Below are 24,456 nucleotides of genomic sequence, written 5' to 3'. Positions count from 1 at the left end.
GAAAGAGAACTGAAGCGAAATATATTTATAGGCTCATGGAATTTAAGCTTCAGCCAATAAGTAGTGACTACCCCTTTGTCTTTGTTGGCCCTGTGCTGGTGCCAGACACAATGAAAAGAGTAGACGTGCTGCCTGCCTTCACAGAACTCCCCGTTTGGTGAGGATGTGTGCAACAGAGCAGTGAATGGAAGGAGGCTGATGCTGTGATAGAGAAAGTACGGGATGCTGGGAGCACGTGGGCCTTGCATGGGTCATGGAATGTTTCCAGAAGAAGCAACTAATGGGGGTACAGCTCAGTGGGAGAGCATTTGACTACAGAAGAAGCAACTGGTGTGCTGGCATCTCAGGGGTGTGCAGGGATTCGCCAGGTAATTGCATGACGGTCAATTGTGGACATGGTATGTGGAGATGTTCTGGGGTAGGAGGTAGCTATATGGGTTTGGAGATGATTACAAATGTTTGGAGATGAGACTCTTGGCTAAGACATGCATACGGAAGTCGTAATCCTAGAGATGACACTTGGGACTGTTTGGGAGGTGGGACTCTGTGCAGAGGAGATGAAGTGTGGGAACTAGCATAGACTCTTGAGGAACCCCGCCATTCCCTGAGAGGAGAGGGAGTGGTCCACAAAGGAAGGGGAGGAGGAGGAGCAGAAAAGCAGAGGATGATGGTGACGTAGGAACCAGATGTAGGTCAGACTTTAAAATGGTCGTGGGAACACGTAGGCGTCCGATACTTCTGAAATGTCCGCCGACAGCTGCCTGACAAGTCATCTCTGAGTTAGGCAACATGTAGTTTAGTGTAAACCTTGGCCGAGCAGTTTCAAGAGAACAGGGAGGCTGAAGCCAGATTATAGCAATCGGAGAAACGTGGTGCATGTGAACAACTAGAGAGACCAAGAGTCCAGAAATGTAGCGCTGCCCTTGGACCACAGTGAAGCTGAGCAGCCCTCCTCCACTCAGCAATGCGCGCAGAGCTGTCTCCACCGCGCCCCGCCGGCCGGGAGGGGGCGCGCGAGCTCGCCGTGCCGGCCCGACAGGCACCGCCCACCCCGCGGGACCCGCCTGGGCGTCCCGCCCCCACGGACTCGGGCGCTGCGGCCACGGGGAGGACGTGGGGTTCGCCGCGGGCAGGAGCCCCGGCCCGGGAGAGGCGCCGCCGGGGCCCCGCGAGCGCGTGGGGGCGGCGAGAGCGGTGAGTCGGCTTCCTTCTCGGGCCTCCCGGTCCCCGCCGGCCGCGGCTTCGCCCAGAGCCCTTCGTTTTCCGCACCTGCCCGCGCCCGTCCTTCCCTTCCTGGCAGGAGGCTTTGGCCCGAGCGGTTCACACCCGCGTGGGTTTCTTCGGGGCTTGACGGCTCGGTAGCAGGGCGTGTTGTGCTGTGTTCTCAGACTGAGGAATGTTTCTGAGGAGAAACACAGTTCAGGGAAAGGATTCTACTCTGGACTAGATATTGGGACCCTCCGAGACTTAAAGGGGCCCCGGGTGATGAAAGGGAAAATGTGTGTGTGTGTGTGTATCTATGATTTCATTTAATATAAATGTTTAATATCTCCTACACTGTTAGTTGTTGAAAAAGCTTTAATTTAAAGGTTAAGTACACGGAAATCTGACAGTAATCCTATGGAACATTATTATTCTTGTCCCCATATGAAAGATGAGAAAACTAGGGAGCATGGTATTTGTGTTGTTTCTCAGGGTCATACAGTTATTAATAACAGAGCTGGGATCCAGCCCCATGTCCCCGGCTCCTTCTACCTGAGGTTTTGAAAATCCTCGAGCTCTCCTTTCACTTTTGCTCTCTTCCTGTGGCTTCCACTGTAAGAGACACCTTGAAGCTAGAAAGCAGCACAGAACGAGAGCACGTGTGTGGATGGGCAGTAAGTTGGAGGGAGCGAAGTTACTGGATGAGGAAGTGAGCGATTCAGGGAAGCAGGACTGGGGAGCAGGTGCGAGGAAGAGGAAGAGCTGGCAGCAGCAGCAGCCGATCAATACCCTATGTGTTCCAACTTCACTGGAGGAGTGGACACCTCTCAGATGTTTACCTACCAACCACTCTTTGCTAACTGGATATAAATCAGTGAAACGTGTGGCATAAGGACTATACATTTATCGCAATTTCCATGACTCCTCTCAATTCCGTGGAATTCCACTATTTGAAAAGCAGTTCCTAGAAAGTGGTAGAACTGTTCCATAAGATATAATGGACAAATAGTATTCTGAGAGAGATTTCTATAGAAAATATATGGTTTTAGGTTTTCAGAATTAAAAAAAAAAAAGAAGTTTTCTTTCATAGAATTTAATACATAAAACAAGATGCAAACTTAATGAAGTGGCAAGGTGAGCATATTTTTAAAATTTTAACACAATGTAACATCTATATGAAAATGTAAATATCTAAGTTTCAAGAATAAATATAAATAAATCAACAATAAATAACAGGGAAGTCATTGCATAGGGACTGATGATCCTTAAGCTCAGGAATTTTACCATATCCTTGCTCATTACTACAGACAAAGTATTAACTGAGTTAATTCAATAGATGCTGTGGCTAAAGCAAAAATAAGAGTCTTTTGAAATGACCACAGACCAATGTGCAAGGGTGACATGGCATCTCGGTCAGGGAGAATCATGTCAAGGTGACCCCAGGTCTCCATCCTTAGTTCTTCACCTTTCTTGCAAATTGGTTAATGAAGAGAAGGATCTCATGATTTCCAGTCGGACAATTTCCCAGGCACCGTCGCTGTCTGTCTTCTCTTTCAGGAAGAGATGGATTCCCTGGAAGTAGCTCTTCACGGCCAGTGTAGGGCCCGCCCTTCCCTGGGCAGAGTCTTGCTCTCCCATCACCTGCACCAAAGAGGTGTCCAGGTCCTCCAGCTGCTGATGGAGTCCAGTGTGGAGTTTGTCCAGGAGGGTGGTGTCGCAGGCAGCAGAGGAGCGCTCTGCGTGGAAGAGGTTGAAGATCTGCTGGAGCATCTCGTGGAGGACAGAGATGGCCTGGGCCTTCCGGAGCTGGCTGCCATCCATCTCCCATAGTCAGCCAAGCTTCCTCATTCCTCTGGATTTGTCCTTTCAGGAATGGGGACCATTTGATGAGTAACTGCCGAAGGAGAAAGGTCTATGACCTGTTCACAATTTTCTCGTTATCCAGGGTTCATGTGAATTGCTCAAGATAAAATGATGAATGACTGAGACTGTCGGATTTTGTCTACAAAAGTATGAGCAGGTGGCAAGTGCTTCACTAGAGCCTCCTGATCAGAAATGCAACTGGCATTTTCCACTCTTTCAACGTTTTCCTGCTAATGACTCTTCAGGCTGTTCTCTCAAAATTTGTAGCTGATTTCTTCATTATTTTCAGTGAGCACAGGCATTTCAGTTCTAATTCCAAGACCCACAAAATGTTTATCCTTTATGGCCCCACCTCCCCTCACTCATTAGCACACGTGTAATCTCACTCTTCGGCTCAGTGTGAACACAGCCACACATCTTCCATCTGAACCCCCGGTAACTCATTCTTCAGTGGATAGCCGTGAGTCAGCTCATCACACTTTCAACTTTTATTCAAGGGTAATTGTTTTTTTCCCCAAAACAATCAGCTGTTCTGGATCTAAGGGTGTTTCTGTGAACAACCTCTGTTGTTTTCATCGCATATACAGGTTTGAAGTATTTCCAAAGCTTCCAGATGAAACAAGCCAAACATGATGCACCATGTGTGTGTGTGGCCGTGCACAGGAACAGGGTTTTGGAAAAGTTACCTTTTTCTTTCTCCTTTTTACCTGAAGGGAATTGCATTTTGCTAAATGTTGGTTTCTGTCTTGAGTTCAGTTCGTTAAACTGTTGAATATTTACTATATTCTCAAGTTTCTGAGCTGGCCCCAAGGATTCAGTGATGATTCACCTACCGTTGGAGGCTTATGGTGAAGTAATTAATAAGTGTCCCTAGATTATTCAGTCAGTGTATTTCTGCTGAACTTCTTGATTCATCTCTCTCTGTCTCACAATGAAAATGTAGGGCTGCGAGGTCAGTACTTGATGCTCGGGAAAACTAGCCATCTTTGCTTTACTAGTTCTAGAGTCTTTAAAATTTTATATGCTCGTTTGACTTTAAAATTTTTTCCTGGGCAAGAGTTGTCTTGTTACTTCTGAAGTACTTTCTGTTTCATCTCGAGGTTAGTACCAAAATAGGGAAGTAAAACTGGAAACATGCCATTATTTCCCATAATTCTCAATATGTCATTGTTTTTGTCCTCCCTTCAGCATTCTTAGAAAGCAGTCATTGCCCTTGGATGCACTGAGGCAAAAGGAAAACAAATGCAAATCTGACTCTGATGAGAGTGAAACAAGTAAACTAAAAAAAAAGTGACAGTGGGATTCTCCTCGTGTGTTACCGCCTTGCGGCTGCTCCAGTACGGTTTCTGCTGATTAATTCCACCAAGCACGCTCTCACCGAGGTCAGTTCCATCTGTTTCCCGTGCGGTTGATGGTGTCAACAACAGAGCAGCTTAGTGACATTCAACATCCTATTAATCAAAATAATCAAAAGTTCTCATTGTAAGTAACTCAATATGTCATGATTTAAAATCAATAAAATACTAACATATGAATGTGATTTGCCAATACATCAAATCCATGAAATCTATCTAGAGATAAATATGTTTGGAAAGAGACAACTGTGCAGGAAGAAACAAAAACATCCACAGTTGTTTCTAGTCACCGCTCTATTTCTGTCCTGCATTTCAGAAGGCAAATCTTTCAAAGCTGGTTCCTACGTATATTGTCACTAATCTCTCATATTCACCCTTCGCCCAGTGTGCTGTCTGGTGATCAACCCGACCAGACCAGCTCCCAGTAAGATCACCAGGGACAGCTGTTTTCCCCATGCAGAGGGCAGTTTCAGTTCACATTTGCGATGGTGCGATTCTGGGGAGCAGTTTTCACCTTTTAAATAGGTTCGTGGGAACCTATTCCCTTTCATCCTGTTAACTTACGGCCATTCTTCCTCAGTTTCCTTGGTGGATCTTGCCTCCCTTTATTAGTTGAAGGTTCTGTGAGTCAATGTTTTAAGTCCTTTTCTCCTTCTATTCACTTTTCACACAGGACTACTTGTGTTCCTTGGCTTTCAACTCATGTGATTGCTTGTGGATTTCAGACTCAAAAGTCTATTTTCCAAAAGCTATTTGCAATCAGATGTTGAGCACTCAAATGTAGAGGATACCTACTACTTTCATTTTTATTTCTTGACTTTTCTTTCTCCAGCTTCTGCTGAGAAATAACTTTTTATTCCACTTCTTCTCAGTATAACATTTTTATAATTCATATTAATTATGATTGTTATTTTTTGGATGATTTCTCTACAAAAACCAATGATGCAAGAAAATAGGGTTGGATTTGTCGCATTGACCTCTATGTCCTTCGGGCAACATATAACCTGGCTTAGAGAAAATCTCCTTTTTCTTATACCTTGAGTGACATAGTAATGAGTAGTGAATGGTACTATCCACTATTTAATCAGATTACAATCAGACATGGTGTTTCTTTTTTAAATAATAAACAAGTACAATTAGTTTTCTATAGAAAAAAAGTTTAATGAACAAAGAAAATAATACATTGAGTAAATACAAAGAGTATATTTTTTTTCAATTAGCCACAGTGTATGGGTACACATCATATTACAGGAACAAAAATCATTTAAAGCTTATAAATAGTTAAATAAATAAATATTTAAATAAATAGATAGATGAGCATGGGCGTCTGTGAGAGACGAGTGCCCGCAGAGCAGAACGTGATGTTGCTGAATTCTCCCGACAACATTTGACAGATTGATCCAGTTCGTGTCCTGATTCCAGCAGGAATGAGGGTCTTTGACCCGGCCGGCCGGGTGGCCGTGTGGTCTTGTTGGTCAGTGAGAATCATTTCCATGTTGAACCAGGCCTCTGTCATTCCTTCCTGCTTCATCTTTCTTGCAAGTGTCTCGCTGAAGAGAAGGATCTCATGACTTCTGCTCTGACGATCTCCCAGGCACAAGGGCTGTATTTCTTCTCTTGCAGATAGAGAGTGATTCTGTGGAAGTATCTCCTCACAGCCAGGATGGGGTCCTCATTCAGCAGGGGACGCCCTTGCAGCTCCGCCTCCTGCTTCGGACAGGCTTCCAGCTCCGTCAGCTGCTGATCAAGCCCAGTGCAGAGTCTGTGCAGGAGGCTGTCCTCCCAGGCAGCAGACGAGCCCTCTGTGCTGAAGAGGAGGAAGAGCTGCTGGACCAGCTCATGGAAGACAGAGATGGCTTGAGCCTTCTGGAGCCGGTGGCCACCAAGGACCTCCTGAGGGAATCCAAAGTCCTGTCTGTCCTTCAGGCAGGAGGAGGGGGAGATTCTCCTCATTTGTCCCAGGAGCATCAAGGTCCTCCTGGTGGCCAGGCTGTGGGTCTGAGGCAGGTCACACCCCAGAGAGCAGATGGAGTGACAGCTGAGCGCCACCAGGGCCATCAGTACAGACAACGGTCGAGCCATTGGGGACATTGTAGGTGCTGCTGGCCTGGCTGAGGTGGGTGACTCTGTGAGCCCTGGTGTCTGAAGGTTCTCTGAAGACCTGCCTTTGTGCCTGTGTCTTAAATGGGGACCCGGTTGTTTCCATTTTCTGAATGTTTCCTCTTACTTTCTACTTCTGTTTTTGCTTTTCAGTTTGCACTCTCCCAGTGGGTTAGGGCAGCGTTTCTAAGCCCTTTTTGTTTCATCATTGCCTCCTTTCCCTACCCAAGGAACCTTTTTGATATTTTCTCCTACTTCCTTTTACCTTTTGATTACGATATCATGTATATACTGTGTATCCATTTGTATACACCGTGGAGGTCTCTCCTTAGTACATAGGGAATGGGAAGTGCAGAGCTTTCTCTGTAGTCAGTGCAGGGTTAAGAATGACAAAACAACACTTAAGCTATACATTAAACTTAAAAGCTATTAACTTCTAATTTAACTTTAAAACTGAGTTTGAAGAGTGACTTAGAATGGAAGACGTTTACCTGTATGGATAGGAATGTGTCAATTGACATTTTCAAATGAAATTTATATAAATACTTTATTAAAAATTTTATAGATAAAAGTCATTCATAACTTTTCAAAATCATTGGAGAAATTTGATTATTTTCTTCACCATTATTTTTAAGTACTTAACTCTTTAAAATACTACATTACCTTTCTTTTCATTCATAATTCAACCGACTGAAATGCATTATGAAACATGAATTGGTTAAGTCCTAGGATTTCGGGGATTAGCTACAGAGTCATCAGGTAGCAGGTAACGGGAGGATGTAGATGAGAGTAAGTGAAAGTAGTTGAAGTTGGTGATGGGAACGTGTGCACGATGAATCCTGTAGTGTCTCCTTTTATAGGTGTACTTTTCTGTTTACAGTTCTTACAAAAGAAAACTCTATATGGGAGAGTAGTTGACATTCAGTAGATGAGACTGAGGCCTGACCCGACTTGTCCCCTCCTCAGACTACCTCCCAGGGGTCTGCAAACACCTACAGGGAGGGAAACCATCTTCCTCCACATTCTCAGATGTGTATTTCACTCCCTATCGTTTCAGGAGCTCGATGGATATTCAGGAAGGGAATCAAATCATGATGATAATAAGAGATAGAATGAAAACGAAGTAGATTTTTTTCCTCCTGAGCTTATTTATGCCTTTGGGAATCAACTTGTAGGCTTTCTTCAAACAGTCTATGAAGCTGTGAACTCTGAGCGACATCCAAGTCATCTTCCCCAAGCTGAAGTTGTATAATAAGAATTGGGGTCAGTTTGGTTTTTAATAAACTGTGTGCAAGCAAGAACCTTGTTTTTTTCCTCCAACCCCACCCAGAACTTCATTAGGACAAATAGTGTAAAAATGAAAAGCGGTCTTATGCCTTGAAAGTGTCTCCTCTTCCGTGAGCCGTCCAGAAGCTTCCCAACATTTTTGCGCTTGGATTGCCATGAGCATAAATTCAGGCCGTGTAATGTGAGCAGAAGTCATCTTGCCCTGTACTGTCCTGGCCCCTGAAAACATCCCATGTGATCCACCATACTCTTCTCGTTACCGCTGAGTGGACTAGACCCAAGTGCTACAGGGGACTTTGGAGCCACACGTTGATTGTGGAAAATCCACAAAACAGAGGGTTCTTAGGTCCCTGAGTCACTCTGGAGGAGAGGTAACCAGACTGTTCATCTGATCAGGAAGGCTTGGATCGTGCTCTCAAAGGAAGGAAAGGTAAATTTCTATGATGATCAAATTCCTGACAGCATTCAGTTTTCCTGATGCAGCAGCTAGCATAAAGTTAACTGACAAGTTTTTTTTTTCTAACAAAAATAAAAGGAAAGTCAAAATGAAAAACAACCTACTCCCTAAATCCATTTCCATTAAAAAAAAAAACTTTATAAGTTGAGAATAGCATATACTCCAAGGAAAGTTACACAGATCTTTTCAATTATGTTACAGAATCATTTAAGAGAGGAGATTGTTTTCTTCTTTTCAAAAACAGTTTTCGAAAATCATGATGTTCATTTTAGACATTTCTCAGCTTCTGAGGAAACAGAAGTAGAGATCGCCTTGGATGGCTAAGCCAACAGTCATTCTAATTGATTAGAGAGTGTCTCTTCGTCCCTTGCCTTGCTGTTTTGTACCTGGGCCTGTTGCAGAGGATACCAGAGGGAATAGACTGAGCCCGGTTCCTACACAGCTGACTTGTCCATGGTGGTCACATACGGACATACGTATGATTTAAAGATAGACATGTGCAGAACCGAGGTAAAGTAACTTCCACTGCCAAAGAAATGAATTCAGGAGGGGAGCTGAAAGTCCATTCTTTCCGTGATAATAATCAGTCTTTATCGCGTTCTGTCTTAATTACAAAGGGGGTTTCCTTTTGGTTGAAAAGAACAGCTAGGGAGTAGGACCTCTGAAAGGGCTTCGGGAAATCTGAAATTTAATGGCCTAATACGGAAAGATTCCAGTGAGAGCTGATTCCTAATTCATGCGGGCTCGCCGGGAATGAGAGTGCTCCCACTGGTGCAAAAATCGGCTCTTAGGAGTATGAAGGAACGTCAGGCATGACAGTGCTCTGCGTCGCAGCTCAGTGCAAGAGCTCAGTCAGACTCGTGTAGAAGCAAAGACGGTGAGCACGTGACAGAGAACAGCAGCCTGTGCCAGATGGATGTGCTCTGAGGGGACACTGGTCTAAGGATGCGCTGTGAATTTCCTGTTAATCTACGAGGGAAGTTACACTTGAATCTTGTGTGAGGTCTTCGTAAAAGTTTTGATTGCAGGAATATTTTCTTCAGTTTTTTATGGTCAGTAGTTGGTAAAACGAGGTGAGAATCACGGGCCTGGTCGTAAGTGGAAGACTCGGTCTGCACTGTCACTAAAGTCCTCTAGTATTTGCAGGGAATGATGTGATCGTACTTTTCATGTCTCCGTCAGGAAATAAGGCAACAACATGGCCTGTGTCTACGTCAGGGGCATTTTCCTCGTTAGTGTATGCCTTTGGGTATTGACTTGAATGCTTCTTTCCAAGAGTCAGTGATACTGTGAACTCCAAGGAGGGACATCCCGGTCATCTTTGCCAAGGTGAAATTGTGGAATCAGACTTTGGCTCAGATGGTTTTTCAAACGTGTGTGCAAGCAGGAATATTGGTCGGTGTTCGTTCCCACCCGGATAATCACTCGTACAAATCGTGTGAAAGTGAGACGTGGTCTTATTCACTGAGCTTCTCTCCTCTTCCGTTAGTCACCCAGTAGTTTCCCAACTTCTCCGCTTAGACGCCCGTGAGCATAAATTCTGGTCCCGTAGTGTGCGTGGAAGTGATCTTGCCCCGTACCGTCCTGGGCCTTGAAAACATCCCATGTCATCCACCATTCATTTTCCCTTGTCTGAGTGGAGTAGACTCAAGTGGTGGAGACACGTGTGCAGTTCCACGTTGAGTATAGCAAAGCCAGGGAGCCGAGGGTAGCCAGGCCCCTGAGGCCTTCTTGAGAAGAAGCCAACTAGAAAAGTCATCGGATTAGAGATAGCTGCATTGTTCTCTTAAAGCACGAGAGATAAATTTCTATTATGATTCAATTCCTGATCCTTTTCAGTTCCCTGTTACAGCAGGTAGCACTAAGTTCCCTGAAAAGTGTCTTTAGTGACATACAGCCCTAACAACCTTTCCATAAGAAAACAAACTTCACCTGTTGGGAATAGCAAATAACCCCCAAGAACTTTCACAGATTGTGGAAATCTCATTAGAAAAGTATTTATTGAGAAAATCGATTGTGTCCTTCTCCCTAAAAATAAGTTTGTTCACTCATGCTTTCCATTTCGGATGTTTCATGAAGGAAAGGCGCTTTTTAGTTTCCTCTCTGACAATCTCCCAGGCACAGGGGCTGTATTCCTTTTCCTTCAAGTAGAGATGAATTGCTTGGAAATACTCCCGAACAGTAGTTCCCCAAAAGGCACAGTCTAGATTGCCTTCTTCAGCCTGCTCCAGTTGGTGCAGGGTGAGATCCAGACTGGAGAGTAGTTTATTTAGGGAGGTGTTGTCCCAAGCAGCATGGCTGTGCTCTGTGCTGAAGACTTGGGAAATCTGCTGGAGCATGTGATGGTAGCAACAGGGGCCTTGAGCCATCTGGTTTTGGGTGATATTGTCTCTTTTCCAGGGAAGTTTGAGGTCCCTCCTGTCCTTTAGACATGAGTGAAGGGGGGTCCTTTTTATCTGTCTCAAAAGCCTGAAGATCTCCTTGTTTTCTAGGTTCTGGCTCTTAGGTAAGTTCCTGGGAAGAGAGCAAGCAGGGAGGGAGCAGAGCATCACTCTTGCCACAAGCACACAGATCTGGGCCATTGAGAATGTCAGTGATTTGATGAGGCCACGAGGTGGCGCTCGGACCCCGCTAAAGAATTTGGGAACGGTTCTTTCGCTAGGTCCTGGGAGAGGGTGTTTCTCTAGGCGACCGCGAGAGGGCGCAGGAGGACTTCGGATCCCGTGCGTTTGCGAAACGCCAACTTTCGAGTTTTGAGTTTCAGAAGCTCCAGCAGCGTGCGGGGAAGTACATCGCGCCCTAAGTGAGCGATTACATGCGGCTTTAAAAGTGCATGGAAAAACTCTTCTTTCTCCGAGGTTCTGAACGCTGAAGAGCTTGCAATGTCGCGGCCTCGCCAGCGGCGTTTTTATCTGGTAGCTAACAGGTAACGGTTGCGTAACTTCCGGGCTTTTTACACTCTTGCTCTTTTTACGCTGTTACCCGGGTTAGTTACATAGTTTAGACAAGGCATTCTGAGAGGTCTGGTAGTGCACACAGTATGTCGCGTGTTTTCTGGGCTTTTAACCGTGTTCTGCGGGACAAATGGTGTCCTTTACCCAAGTTTTCCTGAGAGGCCTGAGGCTATGAATGAACTACATGGTTGTAACAGTTTTTCTATGGTTGGGCTCTTCTCCCATGTAGCATAGTTTAGCCAAGCCGTTCTGAGAGGCCTGAGCTTATGAATATACTACATGGTTGTATGTGTTTGTCTATGGTTGGGCTCTTTTCCCAACTTACATAGTTTACCCAAGCCGTTCTGGGAGTCCTGTGGGTGTGACTAAAGTACATGGTTGTATCTGGTTTTCTATGAATGGGCTCTTCTCCCAAGTTGCATAGTTTAGCCAAGCCATTCTGGGAGGCCTCAGGCTATGACTATCCTACAAGGTTGTATCTTTTTTCTATGGTTGGGCTCTTTTCCCAAGTTACGTAATTTAGCCAAGCCGTTCTGAGAGTTCGGAGGCTATGACTGTACTACTTGGTTGTATCTGTTTCTGTACGGTTAGGCTCATCTCCCTAGTTGAATACTTTAGCCAAGCCGTTCTGAGAGGGCTGAAGCTATGACAATACTACATGGTTGTATCTGTTACTCTATGGTTGGGCTCTTCTCCCAACTTATGTAGTTTAGCCAATCTGTTCTGAGAGGCCTGAGCCAATGACTCAACTACGTGGTTGTATCTGTTTCACTATGGTTGGGCTCTTCTCCCAAGTTGCATAGTTTAGCTAAGGCCTGAGGCTGTGACTCAACTATATGGTTGTATCTGTTTTTCTATGGTTGGGCTCTTTTCCCAAGTTGCAAAGTTTTGCCAATCCGTTCTGACAGGCCTGAGCCTATGACTATATACATGGTTGTATCTGTTTTTTATGGTTGGCCTCTTCTCCCAATTTGCATAGTTTAGCCAAACCGTTATGAGAGGCCTGTGCCTATGAGTATACTGCATGGTTGTATGTGTTTTTCTATGGTTAGGCTCTTTTCCCAAGTTACACAGTTTAGCCAAGCCGTACTGAGAGGCCTGAGCCCATGACTCAACTACATGGCTGTATCTTTTTCTACGGTTTGGCTCTTGTCCCAAGTTGCATAGTTTAGCCAAGCCATTCTGAGACCTCTGAGCCTAAGAGTATACTGCATGGTTGTATCCGTTTTTCTATGGTTGGGCTCTTTTCCCAAGTTGCATAGTTTAGCCAAGCTGTTCTGAGAGGACTGAGGCTATGACTGTATTACATGGTTGTATCTCTTTTTCTATGGTTGTGCTCTCTCTCTAATTGCATAGTTTAGCCCAGCGGTCCTCACAGGCCTGAGCCTATGACTCAACTACATGGCTGTATCTGTTTTTCTACATTTGGGCTATACTACTAAGTTGCATAGTTGAACCAAGCCGTTCTGAGAGACCTGAGACTATGACTATACAACATGATTGTAACTTTTTTCTATGGTTTGTATCTTCTCCCAAGTTGCATAGTTTAGCCAAGCTGTTCTAAGAGGCTTGAGGCTATGACTATAGTACATGTTTCTATCTGTTTTTCTATGGTTTGGGCTTGTTACGGAAATGACAGGCCAGCCAAGAAACAAGCACCACTCAGAGGGTTGGAGTACTCAGATTTATTACGCTGGCGGGCTCAGAGAGGCTTCTGCTCCAAAGCTCTGAGCACCTCCAAGACATGCGCATGAGGTTTTATAGGGTTAATTACAAGTATGGGGCTATTAGCCAATAAGGTTCAAACAACAAAAAGCAAGGAATCAGTACACTGAAGCTTATCAATTCGGAACAGATCACGTTACTGACACTTGTTGAGCTTGGATTTATGAGTTAGCTTGTTAGCCCAGTAAACTGACACTAAACTTCAGATTTACGAGTTAGCCCGGCAGAATTTATATCAGTAAACCGACACTTATCACACTTAGATTTGTGACTTAGCTCATTAGCCCATCTGGGCTTTTCCTTCACAGGCTAATCTCCCAAATTGCATAATTTAGCCAAGCTGTTCTGAGAGGCCTGAGCCTAAGAGTATACTGCATGGTTGTATCTGTTTTTCTACGGTTGGGCTCTCCTCCCAAGTTGCATAGTTTAAACAATGCGTTCTAAGAGGACTGAGCCTATGACTATACTATATGGTTTTATCTGTTTTTCTACGGTTGGGTTCTTGTCCCAAGTTGCATTATTTAGCCAAGCTTTTTGAGAGGGCTGAGGCTATGGATATACTAAATGGTTGTAACAGTTTTTCTACAGTTGGGCACTTCTCACAAGTTGCATAGATTAGCGAAACCGATCTGAGAGGTCTGAGGCTAAGAATATAGTAAGTAAATGGTTGTTTCTGTTTTTCTATGGTTGGGCTCTTCTCCCTAGTTGCATACTTTAGCCCAGTTTTTCTGACAGTCTTGAGGCTGTCACTCAACTACATGGTTGTAACAGTTTTTCTAAGGTTGGGCTCTTGTTCCAAGTTGCATAGTTTAGGCAGCTTTCTGAGAGGTCTGGGGCTATGACTATACTACATTGTTGTAACAGTTTTTCTACAGTTGGGCTCTTGTCCCAAGTTGCATAGTTTAGGCAGCTTTCTGAGTGTCCTGAGGCTATGACTATACTACACAGTTGTAACTGTTATTCTATGGTGGGGCTCTTCTCCCAAGTTGCATAGATTAGTGAAGCTGATCTGAGAGGTCTGAGCCTATAACTATAGTACAAGGTTGTATCTGTGTTTCTATGGTTGGGCTCTTCTCCTAAGTTGCATAGTTTGGGCAAGCCTTTCTTACAGGCCTGAGGCTATGAATATACTACATGATTCTAACTGTTTTTCTAAGGTTGGGCTTTTCTTCCATTTGCATAGTTTATACAAGCCGTTCTGAGAGGCCTGAGGCTACGACCATACTGCATGTTTGTAACTATTTTTCTACTGTTGGGTTCTTCTCCCAAGTTGCATAGTTTAGCCAAGGCGTACTGGGAGTCCTGAGTTTATGACTATACTACATGGTTTTATCTGTTCTTCTAAGTTTGGGCTCTTCTCACAATTTGCATAGTTTAGCCTAATCGTTCTGACAGGCCTGAGGCTGTGACTCAACTACATGTTTGTAACAGTTTTTCTACGCTTGGCCTTTCTCCCAAGTTGCATAGTTTAGCCAAGCCGTTCTGAGAGGCCTGAGGCTATGACACAACTACCTGGTTGTAACAGTATTTTTTAAGGTTGGGCTGTTGTCCCAAGTTGCATAGTTTAGCCAAGCTGTTTTGACAGGCCTGAGGTTATGACTATACTGCATGATTGTAACTGTTTTTCTTAGGTTGGGCTCTTCTCCCAAGTTGCATAGTTTAGCCAAGCTGTTCTAGAGGCCTGAGCCTTTGACTCTTGTACATGATTGTATCATTTTTCTAGGTTTGGGCTCCTTTTACAACTTACATTGTTTAGCCATGTCATTCTGAGAGGCCTGATGCTATTACTCATTGAGATGTTATCCTGTTTCATAGGTTTGGGCTCTTTTCCCAAGTTACAACATAAGACCAAGCCATTCTGAGAGTCCTGAGCCTATGACTGTAATGTGAGTGTATCTTTTTTTCTAGGTTTGGGCTGGTCTTACAAGTTACATAATTTAGCCAAGCCATTCTGAGTGGCTTGAGGCTATGGCTAATCGAGATGGTAACTGTTTTTGTAGGTTTGGGCTCTTTTTCCATGTTACCTTGTTAGACCAGGCCATTCTAAATAGGCCTGAGGCTATGGCTCTAGTTCACCGTTGTGTCCGTTATTCCACGTTTGGACTCTTTTCCCAAGGTACATCGTTAGGACAAGCCATTCTACATAGGCCCTAGCCTATGACTCTAGTACTTGATTGTATCTTTTTTTCTAGGTTTTGGCTCTTTTGACAAGGTACATAGTTTAGCCAAGCCATTCTGACAGGCCTGAGGCTGTGACTCAACTACATGGTTGTAACTGTTTTTCTACGTTTGGGCTCTTCTCTGAAGTTGTATTCTTTAGCCAAGCGGTTCTGAGAGGCCTTAGGCTATGACTATAGTACATGGTTGTATCTGTTTTACTATGGTTGTGCTCTTTTCCCAAGTTATATAGTTTAGCCAAGCCGTTCTGAGAGTGCTGGGCCTATGATTATACTATATGGTTGTAACTTTTTTTCTATGGTTGGGCTCTTCTCACAAGTTGCATTGTTAACCAAGCCGTTCTGAGAGGCCTGAGGCTATGAATATACAACATGATTGTAACTCTGTTTCTATGGTTGGGATCTTCTCCCAAGTTGCACAGTTTATCAAAACTGTTCTGAGAGGCTTGAGGTTATGACTCAACTACATGGTTGTATCTGTTTTTGTATGCTTGGGCTCTTCTCCCAACTTGCATAGTTTAACCAAGCCATTCTGAGAGACCTGAGGCTATGACTCAACTAAATGGTTGTAACTGTTTTTCTACGGCTGGGCTCTTCTCTGAAGTTGTATTCTTTAGCCAAGCCATTCTGAGAGGCCTTAGGCTATGACTATAGTACATGGTTGTATCTGTTTTACTCTGGTTGGGCTCTTTTCCCAAGTTACATAGTTTATCCAAGCTGTTCTTATAGTGCTGGGCCTATGATTATACTACATGGTTGTAACTCATTTTCTACAGTTGGGCTCTTCTGCCAAGTTGCATAGTTTAGCAGGCATTCTGAGAAGCCTGAGCCTATGACTACACTGCATTGTTGTATTTGTTTTTTTATGGTTGGGCTTATCTCCCAAGTTGCATAGTTTAGCCAAGCTGTTCTCAGAGGCCTGAGCCTATGACTGTACTACATGGTTCTGTTTTTCTACAGTTGGGCTCTTTTCCAACTTACATAGTTTAGCCAAGCCATTCTGAGTGTCCTGAGACTATGACTCATTGAGGTGGTATCTGTTTTTGTAGGTTTGCGCTGTTTTCCTAAATTACATCCTTAGGCCAAGGCATTGTAGATACGCCTGAGGCTTTGACTCTACTACGTGGTTGTATCTGGTTGTATGCGTCTTTCTTAGTTTGGGCTTTTTTCCCAAGTTACATCGTTAGGCCAAGCCATCCTTAGATGCCTGAGCCTATGACTCTAGTATGTAATTGTATCTTTTTTTCTAGGTTTCGGCTGCTTTGACAAGTTACATAGTTTAGTCAAGCCATTCTGAGAGGCCTGAGGCTATGACTCATGGAGATGGTATCTGTTTTTCTAGGTTTAAGCACTTTCCTGTCAGGCTGACCAAGGAAAAAGCCTATGGGCACGTAGGGATGTTTGGATGGTTTTGGGGGCGTGCTAGGGATCAGTTGGTGTCGCCCTGGGGGTGAGTTTGTACGGCCATCATCGGGGCAGGGGACCGGGCGATGTACGCCCATAGATGCTCTGTGAGTCTCCTGGGGTCTTTCGGGGATCAGCATTGACGTGGTGGGGAAAGTATCGAATAACTGAAAAGTGGGAATATTTTAAAAGCACAGTGTTTCATTTTATATATATTTTGAAGTATTTTTGGGTTAATTTAATTCATATTATACTTATTTTTGTTTTTTAATTTTTTCACTGTACTTGTATTAAAGTATTTAAAATACTTAGTGTAGACCTGGGTTGAGACTTCTGTCATTTTCCATGAGTGTATTTCACTTCCAATGTTATAATTCAAAAGAAGTGTTGAAGTTATGTTGTTTTCTGATGCCCACAAATAGAAGTTGAAAAAATAAGTGGAAACAAAGTTGAGACAAGTGCAGAGATGACAACCGTGTCCTACTTAAGCATCTCATTTGTGGGAAGGTGCTCAGCAGGATAAAGGCTGCACAGCCGGTCATCTGCATCACCAAAGCTCTCCAGGGCTGCCAAGCTATTCACTGATGACATTGAGGATGATGTTCTCTAACTGTGTAAAATGTGAGGGGTGTTGTGGATTGCCATTGCCATCTGCGGAGAGACCAGGAATCCAGCGCTTTGCTTGGACCGCAGGGAAAACTGGGCAGCAGAGCCATTAGCTCAGCAATGCGCGCAAAGCTGTCTTCACTGCGCCCCGCCGGCCGGGAGGGGGCGCGCGAGCTCGCCGAACCGGACCGACAGGCACCGCCCACCCCGCGGGACCCGCCTGGGCGTCCCGCCCCCACGGACTCGGGCGCTGCGGCCACGGGGAGGACGTGGGGTTCGCCGCGGGCAGGAGCCCCGGCCCGGGAGAGGCGCCGCCGGGGCCCCGCGAGCGCGTGGGGGCGGCGAGAGCGGTGAGTCGGCTTCCTTCTCGGGCCTCCCGGTCCCCGCCGGCCGCGGCTTCGCCCAGAGCCCTTCGTTTTCCGCACCTGCCCGCGCCCGTCCTTCCCTTCCTGGCAGGAGGCTTTGGCCCGAGCGGTTCACACCCGCGTGGGTTTCTTCGGGGCTTGACGGCTCGGTAGCAGGGCGTGTTGTGCTGTGTTTACAGATTCTGGGTTGTTTCCGGGAAGTCGAAATCAAGGAAAGGGAAAGGCATCGTCAATCTGGACACGAATTTTATTAAAATGATTTTACTAAATTTTAATGGTTAGCTGCTTCTACAACGTTATAGTAGTTTAAAAATATTGAAAAGTGGATGTATTAAAACTCAGATTCTTTTAATTTTAAACGTTTTATTTATACCAAAATCGGTATTTGTTATAATTTACTGGGCTTTCTTGAAAGCAAATTCAGCAATAATTTTGTCAAAGTTACTTCTTTGCTTATCTCATTTTCGTTTGAGAGAATTACCATCTTAAACAATGTAATTTTAGCTTACTGAAATTTTTTTGGGAAACAGAATATAAATTTGATTTACATTCTTTTTTCCATCCTACCCCTAATGCATTTCCAAATTACAGGAGATTTTTTTTTTTCCTGTCCCACAGTTTTATTCAGTCTTTGTAGTTTTTGAAAAAGAAAGAACAAATGCCTTACAGAGACTGCAGAACTGATTTCTGCAAATGATAATGCGGCAATAACTGGATAGCGTGATATTCTTCTTTTCTTCCCATTACACTCCTTTCCAGGCTTATTCAGCTCCTCCGTTAGCCAGGTTTATGCAGTCATATCTCTTGAGGATCTTTCTAGGCTTCCTAAAGGGATTTTTGAGGTCTCTTACCTGGGTTACAAGAGTCAGAAAGATGGCACTATTTTTGCAGATGATTTAGAAATTTGGAGACTGGAACATACCTACAGAGAAATAATACAGATTATTCTGTGGAACCATCCTGTCCAACCCCCTGGCACCTTCTTAAGGAAACTAACTGGAAGACTCTCTTCTTCAAGGCACTGCCTAGGTCAAGAATGGAGCCAATATATTTAGTTTACAAATCAAATCTAGTCATATTATTTCTACAGTTTGGTTGTTTCCTATAATCTGATGAATAAAATCCAACACTTTGGCATTTATAATAGATGTTTGATGCACCATTCAAGTCTCCCTTTAAATGGGTAAGTGGATTTACCTACCTTGAGGACTTACTCCCTCCAGCTGCTGATAGAGCTGCAGCTCACAGCCTATAGATCCTCTCTGGAAAGTGCTCTTGGCTAAAGTGAGTCATTTAGCTCAAAATTATTTGCCTCTCCTGGAGCAGCCTTCATCCAGTTACCGGTCAGTGTGGGGGTATAAAGGCCTGGTCCCTGCACTCTACTGCTACGGGGTCATCCCAGCATCAGAGCTCCCTTGGGATTAGCTAAAGCCCTGTGTGACAAACTGCAGCGCAGCTGCTTCTGCTCAAATTCTCTTGGCCACAGTGCTTGATCTACACATTCCCCGTAAACTCCTTGCATGCCAGTCTCTGTCTCACGGTCTGCTTTCTCAGGCATCTGACCCACAGCAGCATATATGATAGCTTCTATTTTGACCCCTGCCCCAGACATTGACAATAACGAAGGAGCCCTGTTCATATGGCTCTGCTAAGGGATTAAGTTATTTTTTATTTTTTAGCCTTTCCACTCTTCTAGATGGACCATTTAGATCAGCTACTTCTTGGAGTAAAAAATGAGATATTTCCCTCTCTGTCTCTCTGTCTCTCTCCCTCTCCCTTTCTCTCTCTCTCTCCCTCCCTCTCTCTCTCTCTCATGAAAGTTTAGTTTGTATCATTACATAGAAAGGACACAATTAACATAATGACTAGATAAGTAGGGCAGAAGACTGGACAGGGGTTTCTCTCCTGATTGCTTGTCTTCCTCTATGTAGACAATCATTTCTGAATATGCTCTTTTTCTGCCTTAGGGCCCAGTCAAGCTGATGGAGCCTGGTCATGTCTTCAACTGAAAGATAGTATACATACCCCCTGGCACTTCCTTAAGTGACTACAATGTGACACGTTTTAATTCCACTTATTAAAAACTTAATCTTTTGAAATGTATACAAAAGAAATACATATATAAGGTGTAGATGATTCGATCTATATGGTTCTATAAAGTGTAGCACTCTTTCCACTGGCTTACTCTAAGATCACTTGTCTTTTCATTACCTAGCATGGAAGTTCATTGCACTTGTCGTGCTATAATGAACACTATTAACTTTTTGTGGCAATTTTCCTCATTATTTTGGATTCTGAACTTGAAACATTCCAGGTTGGCAGAAGATAGCCATCGTGTAGCAAGCATATTTAGGGTTAAATAAAACCAAAGTGCAGGGAATCGGTCAAAAGGCAATAACAGTTCATGAGTTTACCTTCAATACAAGAAGAATCCAGCTTCTTAGAGATGTGGAAGTTTTCAGGCAGCAAAGGTGGAGAGGTATGTACCTCTGAAAAGTATGTAGTGAAGTTTGGGTAGAACAAAGGGCACAGATGCTTGGGGCACTGGTACCCTCACACCCTGCTTAAAGGCTGCAGGATGAGGCGCTCAACCCTTACCTTTCCTTGGGAGGAGGAAGGGGCTTGTCATCACAGTAATTTCTGGGTGCAATGTCTTTTCTTTCCTTAACCTCATGCATAAGCCTCCGTTTCTTCTCTAGGATCTGGCCAATATCTGACTTGTTCTGAGTTTCACTACCCTTTTACTCATAAAGACTGCTCTGATTTTTAGTAGGTTTAGGCTCTCAAAAGAGGCTGACATCACCATGGATTTGTGCTGTGGATCTTCGTATACCTTCCCTATTTTCTGTGGATGAAGCGTCTGACACAGACACTTCATCTGGCTTTTAACATTACTCTTTCATGGAGCCTGTAGCAGGAACTGGGGCAACTTGCTTGCAGGGGTCTCTGCTAATTCCTTGTCCTCTCTCTCCTGAGTTGATGATAGATTCTTGTCTGTTTGCTATCCTTCCCTGTCTGATGGGCTAATTCGGCAAGCCTTTGAGAAGAATTAGAGCAGGCCCCTCTCCTGGTCATCTGGCCCTCTTTTGCTACTGGTGAGGGTGCAGGGAAAGAGCTATCCAGCCTAAGGACTGAATTTCTTGTGATAACTTCTCCCTGATCTGCTTGAGGGTTTCTTCCAAGGAGCTTTGCAACCTTGGCCATGGAATTAGTCTTTGAAACATGGGCAATGGAAGAGAGAAAGATGGACTTGGGAAGTGTAGGTTAGGGAGAAGGTAGTTTTGAAAGACAAAGTGGGAAATAGGTTCCAGCATCTGTGTGTTCCGTGGGTTGAAAGTAAAAGGCAAGTGGTGGGGTAAAAATGATCCTCAGATGTTGTGGGATCCAGTAATAAAAAGGGACTTGGAGGCAGACGTGGAGCGGGACTGCTACCTTTTGCTACTGTGGCAGGGTAGAAAGGGCTGTTGCAATCCTTATGCAAAGTTATAGTGAACATATTTTCCTAATTATAAAGTTGAAAGATCTATTATAAAAAATGAATTTGTGAAACTGGGTATTTACTCCTAAGAGAGAAATTCAGTGCACCCTCAAATGTGAGAACGTTCTCCAAAATCCCATTGTAGTTTCTACCCTCAGATATTCAGGCCTGCCCACCGCCTACTGTCAGGCGGTCTGTGGAGCAAGTCATTCATCAGGAACCCTGGGTCTGCAAGCAGGTTGGAGGAAGGAACCTTACTTTGGCTCCTTTTTCTCTCACCGTACCTGCCTCTGGTTCAAAGGAGCTGTGCCCTGCCTGAAGGTGAACACTCCTCTTGATAACAAAGACTGTGGCAAGAGGCTTATCCCACTATTAGGGTCAGTTCCTGCCAGGAAAGAGCCTCTTATCAGCTCTGGGGGAAAATTCCCTAAAAGGAACACAGCTACACAGACCAGAAGCCTGCCCTCCGCAGACTTGGTGTCTGGCCCTGTTGCATTTGGCCAGTAGGGTTGTTTTGTTTTTGTATTTGTTCTTCCTGCCAAGAGTTTTCGTAGCCCACACAGTTACTAGACTCTGCTTTCTGCTTCCTTTGAACTATGTGGGCCCTCATGTTTCAGAAGTATTCAACATTAAAAAATGAGACTTCTCTTACTTAGGTTTCTACAAAATCTGAAAATATTACTCAACTTTTACTTTCTTTTTGAGTCCATCTGGGAAAACTTTAAGCCAGAAACCACAACAGAACAGGAAGTAGTTGTGCAAGTAGGAAAAGGGGTGAAGGAGAGGGGCCCCTGGTCATTTCAGCCCTGAAGAGGAAGGAAACTATTGTGATACAGAAGTGAAGGAATTAGGAATTAGATCTATATGTTTAACTTATAGTTGCTTAATACTACTTAATACTTAAAGTAGGGAGAGGAACCAGGAGAAGTGTGCCAGGTGCCAGAATCAGCAAAAGAATACATACGTCTTTCCCCTCCCAGTCTGGGAGGTTCCCTCCAATTTCAGACACTGATTTTAGCCATTGTTGCAACATAGGACGATAGCTACCATCTGCATAAAAGGTTTCCAACTACTTTTAAGAATTAAGGATATATAAAAACATAATTCATAAGGACAGTACAAAACTAGATAATGTCATGAAATGAACATTAAAAGAACTAAAAATAGCAAACAAAGCAAATGAAAAAGCATTCTAGCTCACTAGTATTTAAAAGTGATTTAACAATGATGCTTGACATTTTAGCCTATTACATCAGCAGTTGTTTAAAAGAAATAAAATACTGATTTTATATGCTTTGTGCCACTGCATCCATTACTTGAAATCTTTCTCCCCAAAAATGTAAAAATTTTTTTAAAAATTACATCCAATAATATAAACACACATTATCATTCTCCAGGTGCTACCCTAGTTCTCTTCCTTTCACAGATAAACTTCCCAAAAGAAGTTTCTACCTACTCTGTCTTCAAAACCTTTCCTCTTACTTAACCTTAGTCACTATACTCCAATCTAGATTTTGTGGAATTAACTCTGTGAAAACAGCCCTCATTTTCCCTGAATATAAGACATTGTCTTTTAAATATATTTCTTCCCTGAAATATCTTCTCACCATTGTCTCCTGGTTGTCTTCCTGTTGTGTTGCAGTCCATTCCAGTGTCCTTTTCAGGCTCATTATCCTCTTCCCTACATTAAAATGTGAAGGTCCCTAAGATTCAGCATTTGGTCTTCTGATTTTCTATTCTGTTTCTAGAGGATCTCATTCCTTCCTGGGCTCTCAGGATCTAGGAAACCCCAGTCCCAAGTTAACACATCTCGCCATCGCGCTCTGGAAGCTCTAGAACTATACATCCAATGTTAAGGCCTGGAGTCCCTGCATCCTCCAGTTTCTGGTGTCAGAAGCCTCTTTTCTTTTGCTTACAGTGTTAGTATATAATGTAGTTGAAATTAATTAATTGGTTGATTAATATTTTTACATTTCCTTCCAGCACAAAGGAAGGTTTCAAGAGGGCTGGCACTTCATTTTCTTTCTTCACCTTTTTATCCTATGAAGGCAGTCATAGAACCTGTGATTTAGATACATAACTTGAATGAAATGAATGAATAAACTGCAGCTCCATCCTTTAATTAAGGTTGCAAAATCAGTCTTGGTATTAATATATTAAAAATAAACAAGTGCAAAAATTTTTGAAAGTAAACCTTTAAGTGATAATTTAAAAATATAAAGATGAACACTTCTGTGTAATTAGCACAGATACAAGCAAAAGTATTGAAATATAGTAAAATAGATAGTTAAGTACTTAAGTACATTAATAAGGTTATCTATGATGATCTGGTGCCCACTATGAACTATATGCTTCAACTTATAGTTCCTTAATACTACTAATAAATATTTTTACAAATTTAATCCATTTATTTCATGATGAAGTCAGAGAAAAAGTCTTTTGAAATGACTAAACTTGTGGGAGTATGATGAGTTATATCTGTCCATAATAATTGTTTCTTTAATAGCGTACTTCTGGTTCCTTAGCTCTTAATCTTTCTTGCAAGTCTGATAACAGACGGAAAGATTTCATGATTTCTTGCTCTGATAACTTCCCAGGTATAGCAGCTCTGTTCTTTCTTTTCCAGAGAGAAACCGATTCCTTAGAAGTACTTTTTCACAGCCATATGGAGTCTTCACAGCTCGGTGGAGTCCTTCCATCCCAACTCCTGCACCAGTCAGGTCTCCAGGACTTGCCAATGCTGATAAAGTCCAGTAAAGAATTTTTCTAGGCCAATCATATTCCAACCGATCTCTTATGCTGAAGAGTTTGAAGATTTGCTGAAGCATCCGGTGGAGGATAGCAGTGATCCTAGCCTTCTGGACCTTGCTGCCACCCACCAGAAACAACAGAAAACAGTTGGAACCAGCTGAATGTCCATCAGTAGGGAACTAGCCAAATAATGTATGACACAACCATTCAGTGGGAAACAATACAACTATTTAAAAAGATGAAGAAATTCTCTATACAGTAATATGAGAAGATCTCCAAGCTAAAAAAGATAGGTGCAGAACAGTGAGTATGTATGCTATTATATAAAAATACTGTAATAAAAGAATATTATCTAATGTTTCTATTTATTAGTAGTTTGCATATGCATAAAGAAACTGTAAGGATTTAAATGACAGTAATAACTTCAAACTGTGGGAAGTGTTGGAAGCCATTTTGTCAAAGTATAATTATTCACGTGCGCAAATTTCAATTTACTAGTAATTTTAAAAACGTAAGTTAATTAACTACAGTTTTTTAAAATGTAAGTGAAACATCCACAGAGTGAAAGATCAGTAGAGACGAAATACACACTCAAACATTGCTGGTAACAGTATTTTGGGGAAAAAAGTTATGTCTTCAAACAGTATTCTGTGCTTAGGATTTATCCCCAAACAGGGAAGGTTTTGTGCCCAGAGTCTATAAAATAGTGGAGGACAAGAAGGTATATATTC

The 24,456-nt window shown here is 43.3% G+C and overlaps 3 protein-coding genes across 3 annotated transcripts; 1 reads left to right on the top strand and 2 right to left on the bottom strand.

The window, feature by feature from the left end:
* Window positions 1-35: 35 nt before the first annotated feature.
* LOC116152608 (uncharacterized) lies at window positions 36-24,081 on the top strand. Its single transcript, XM_064490858.1, has 6 exons — window positions 36-157; window positions 963-1,194; window positions 2,761-3,564; window positions 4,255-4,448; window positions 6,045-8,238; window positions 23,601-24,081. The coding sequence occupies exons 1-3, from the start codon at window positions 36-38 to the stop codon at window positions 3,031-3,033; spliced, it is 627 nt and encodes a 208-aa protein (XP_064346928.1). The 3' UTR covers window positions 3,034-3,564; window positions 4,255-4,448; window positions 6,045-8,238; window positions 23,601-24,081.
* On the bottom strand, window positions 5,739-6,512 carry LOC116152574 (interferon alpha-1-like). The gene has a single exon (XM_064490164.1). The coding sequence runs from the start codon at window positions 6,510-6,512 to the stop codon at window positions 5,949-5,951; it is 564 nt and encodes a 187-aa protein (XP_064346234.1). The 3' UTR covers window positions 5,739-5,948.
* LOC116152603 (interferon alpha-14-like) lies at window positions 10,302-10,847 on the bottom strand. The gene has a single exon (XM_064490165.1). The coding sequence runs from the start codon at window positions 10,845-10,847 to the stop codon at window positions 10,314-10,316; it is 534 nt and encodes a 177-aa protein (XP_064346235.1). The 3' UTR covers window positions 10,302-10,313.
* Window positions 24,082-24,456: the final 375 nt, after the last annotated feature.

The sequence above is a fragment of the Camelus dromedarius genome, chromosome 10, assembly GCF_036321535.1.
Source record: "Camelus dromedarius isolate mCamDro1 chromosome 10, mCamDro1.pat, whole genome shotgun sequence".
Classification (NCBI taxonomy): Eukaryota; Metazoa; Chordata; class Mammalia; order Artiodactyla; family Camelidae; genus Camelus; species Camelus dromedarius.
Note: the sequence above shows the minus strand (reverse complement) of the source record. Positions and strands in the feature narration are given on the sequence as shown.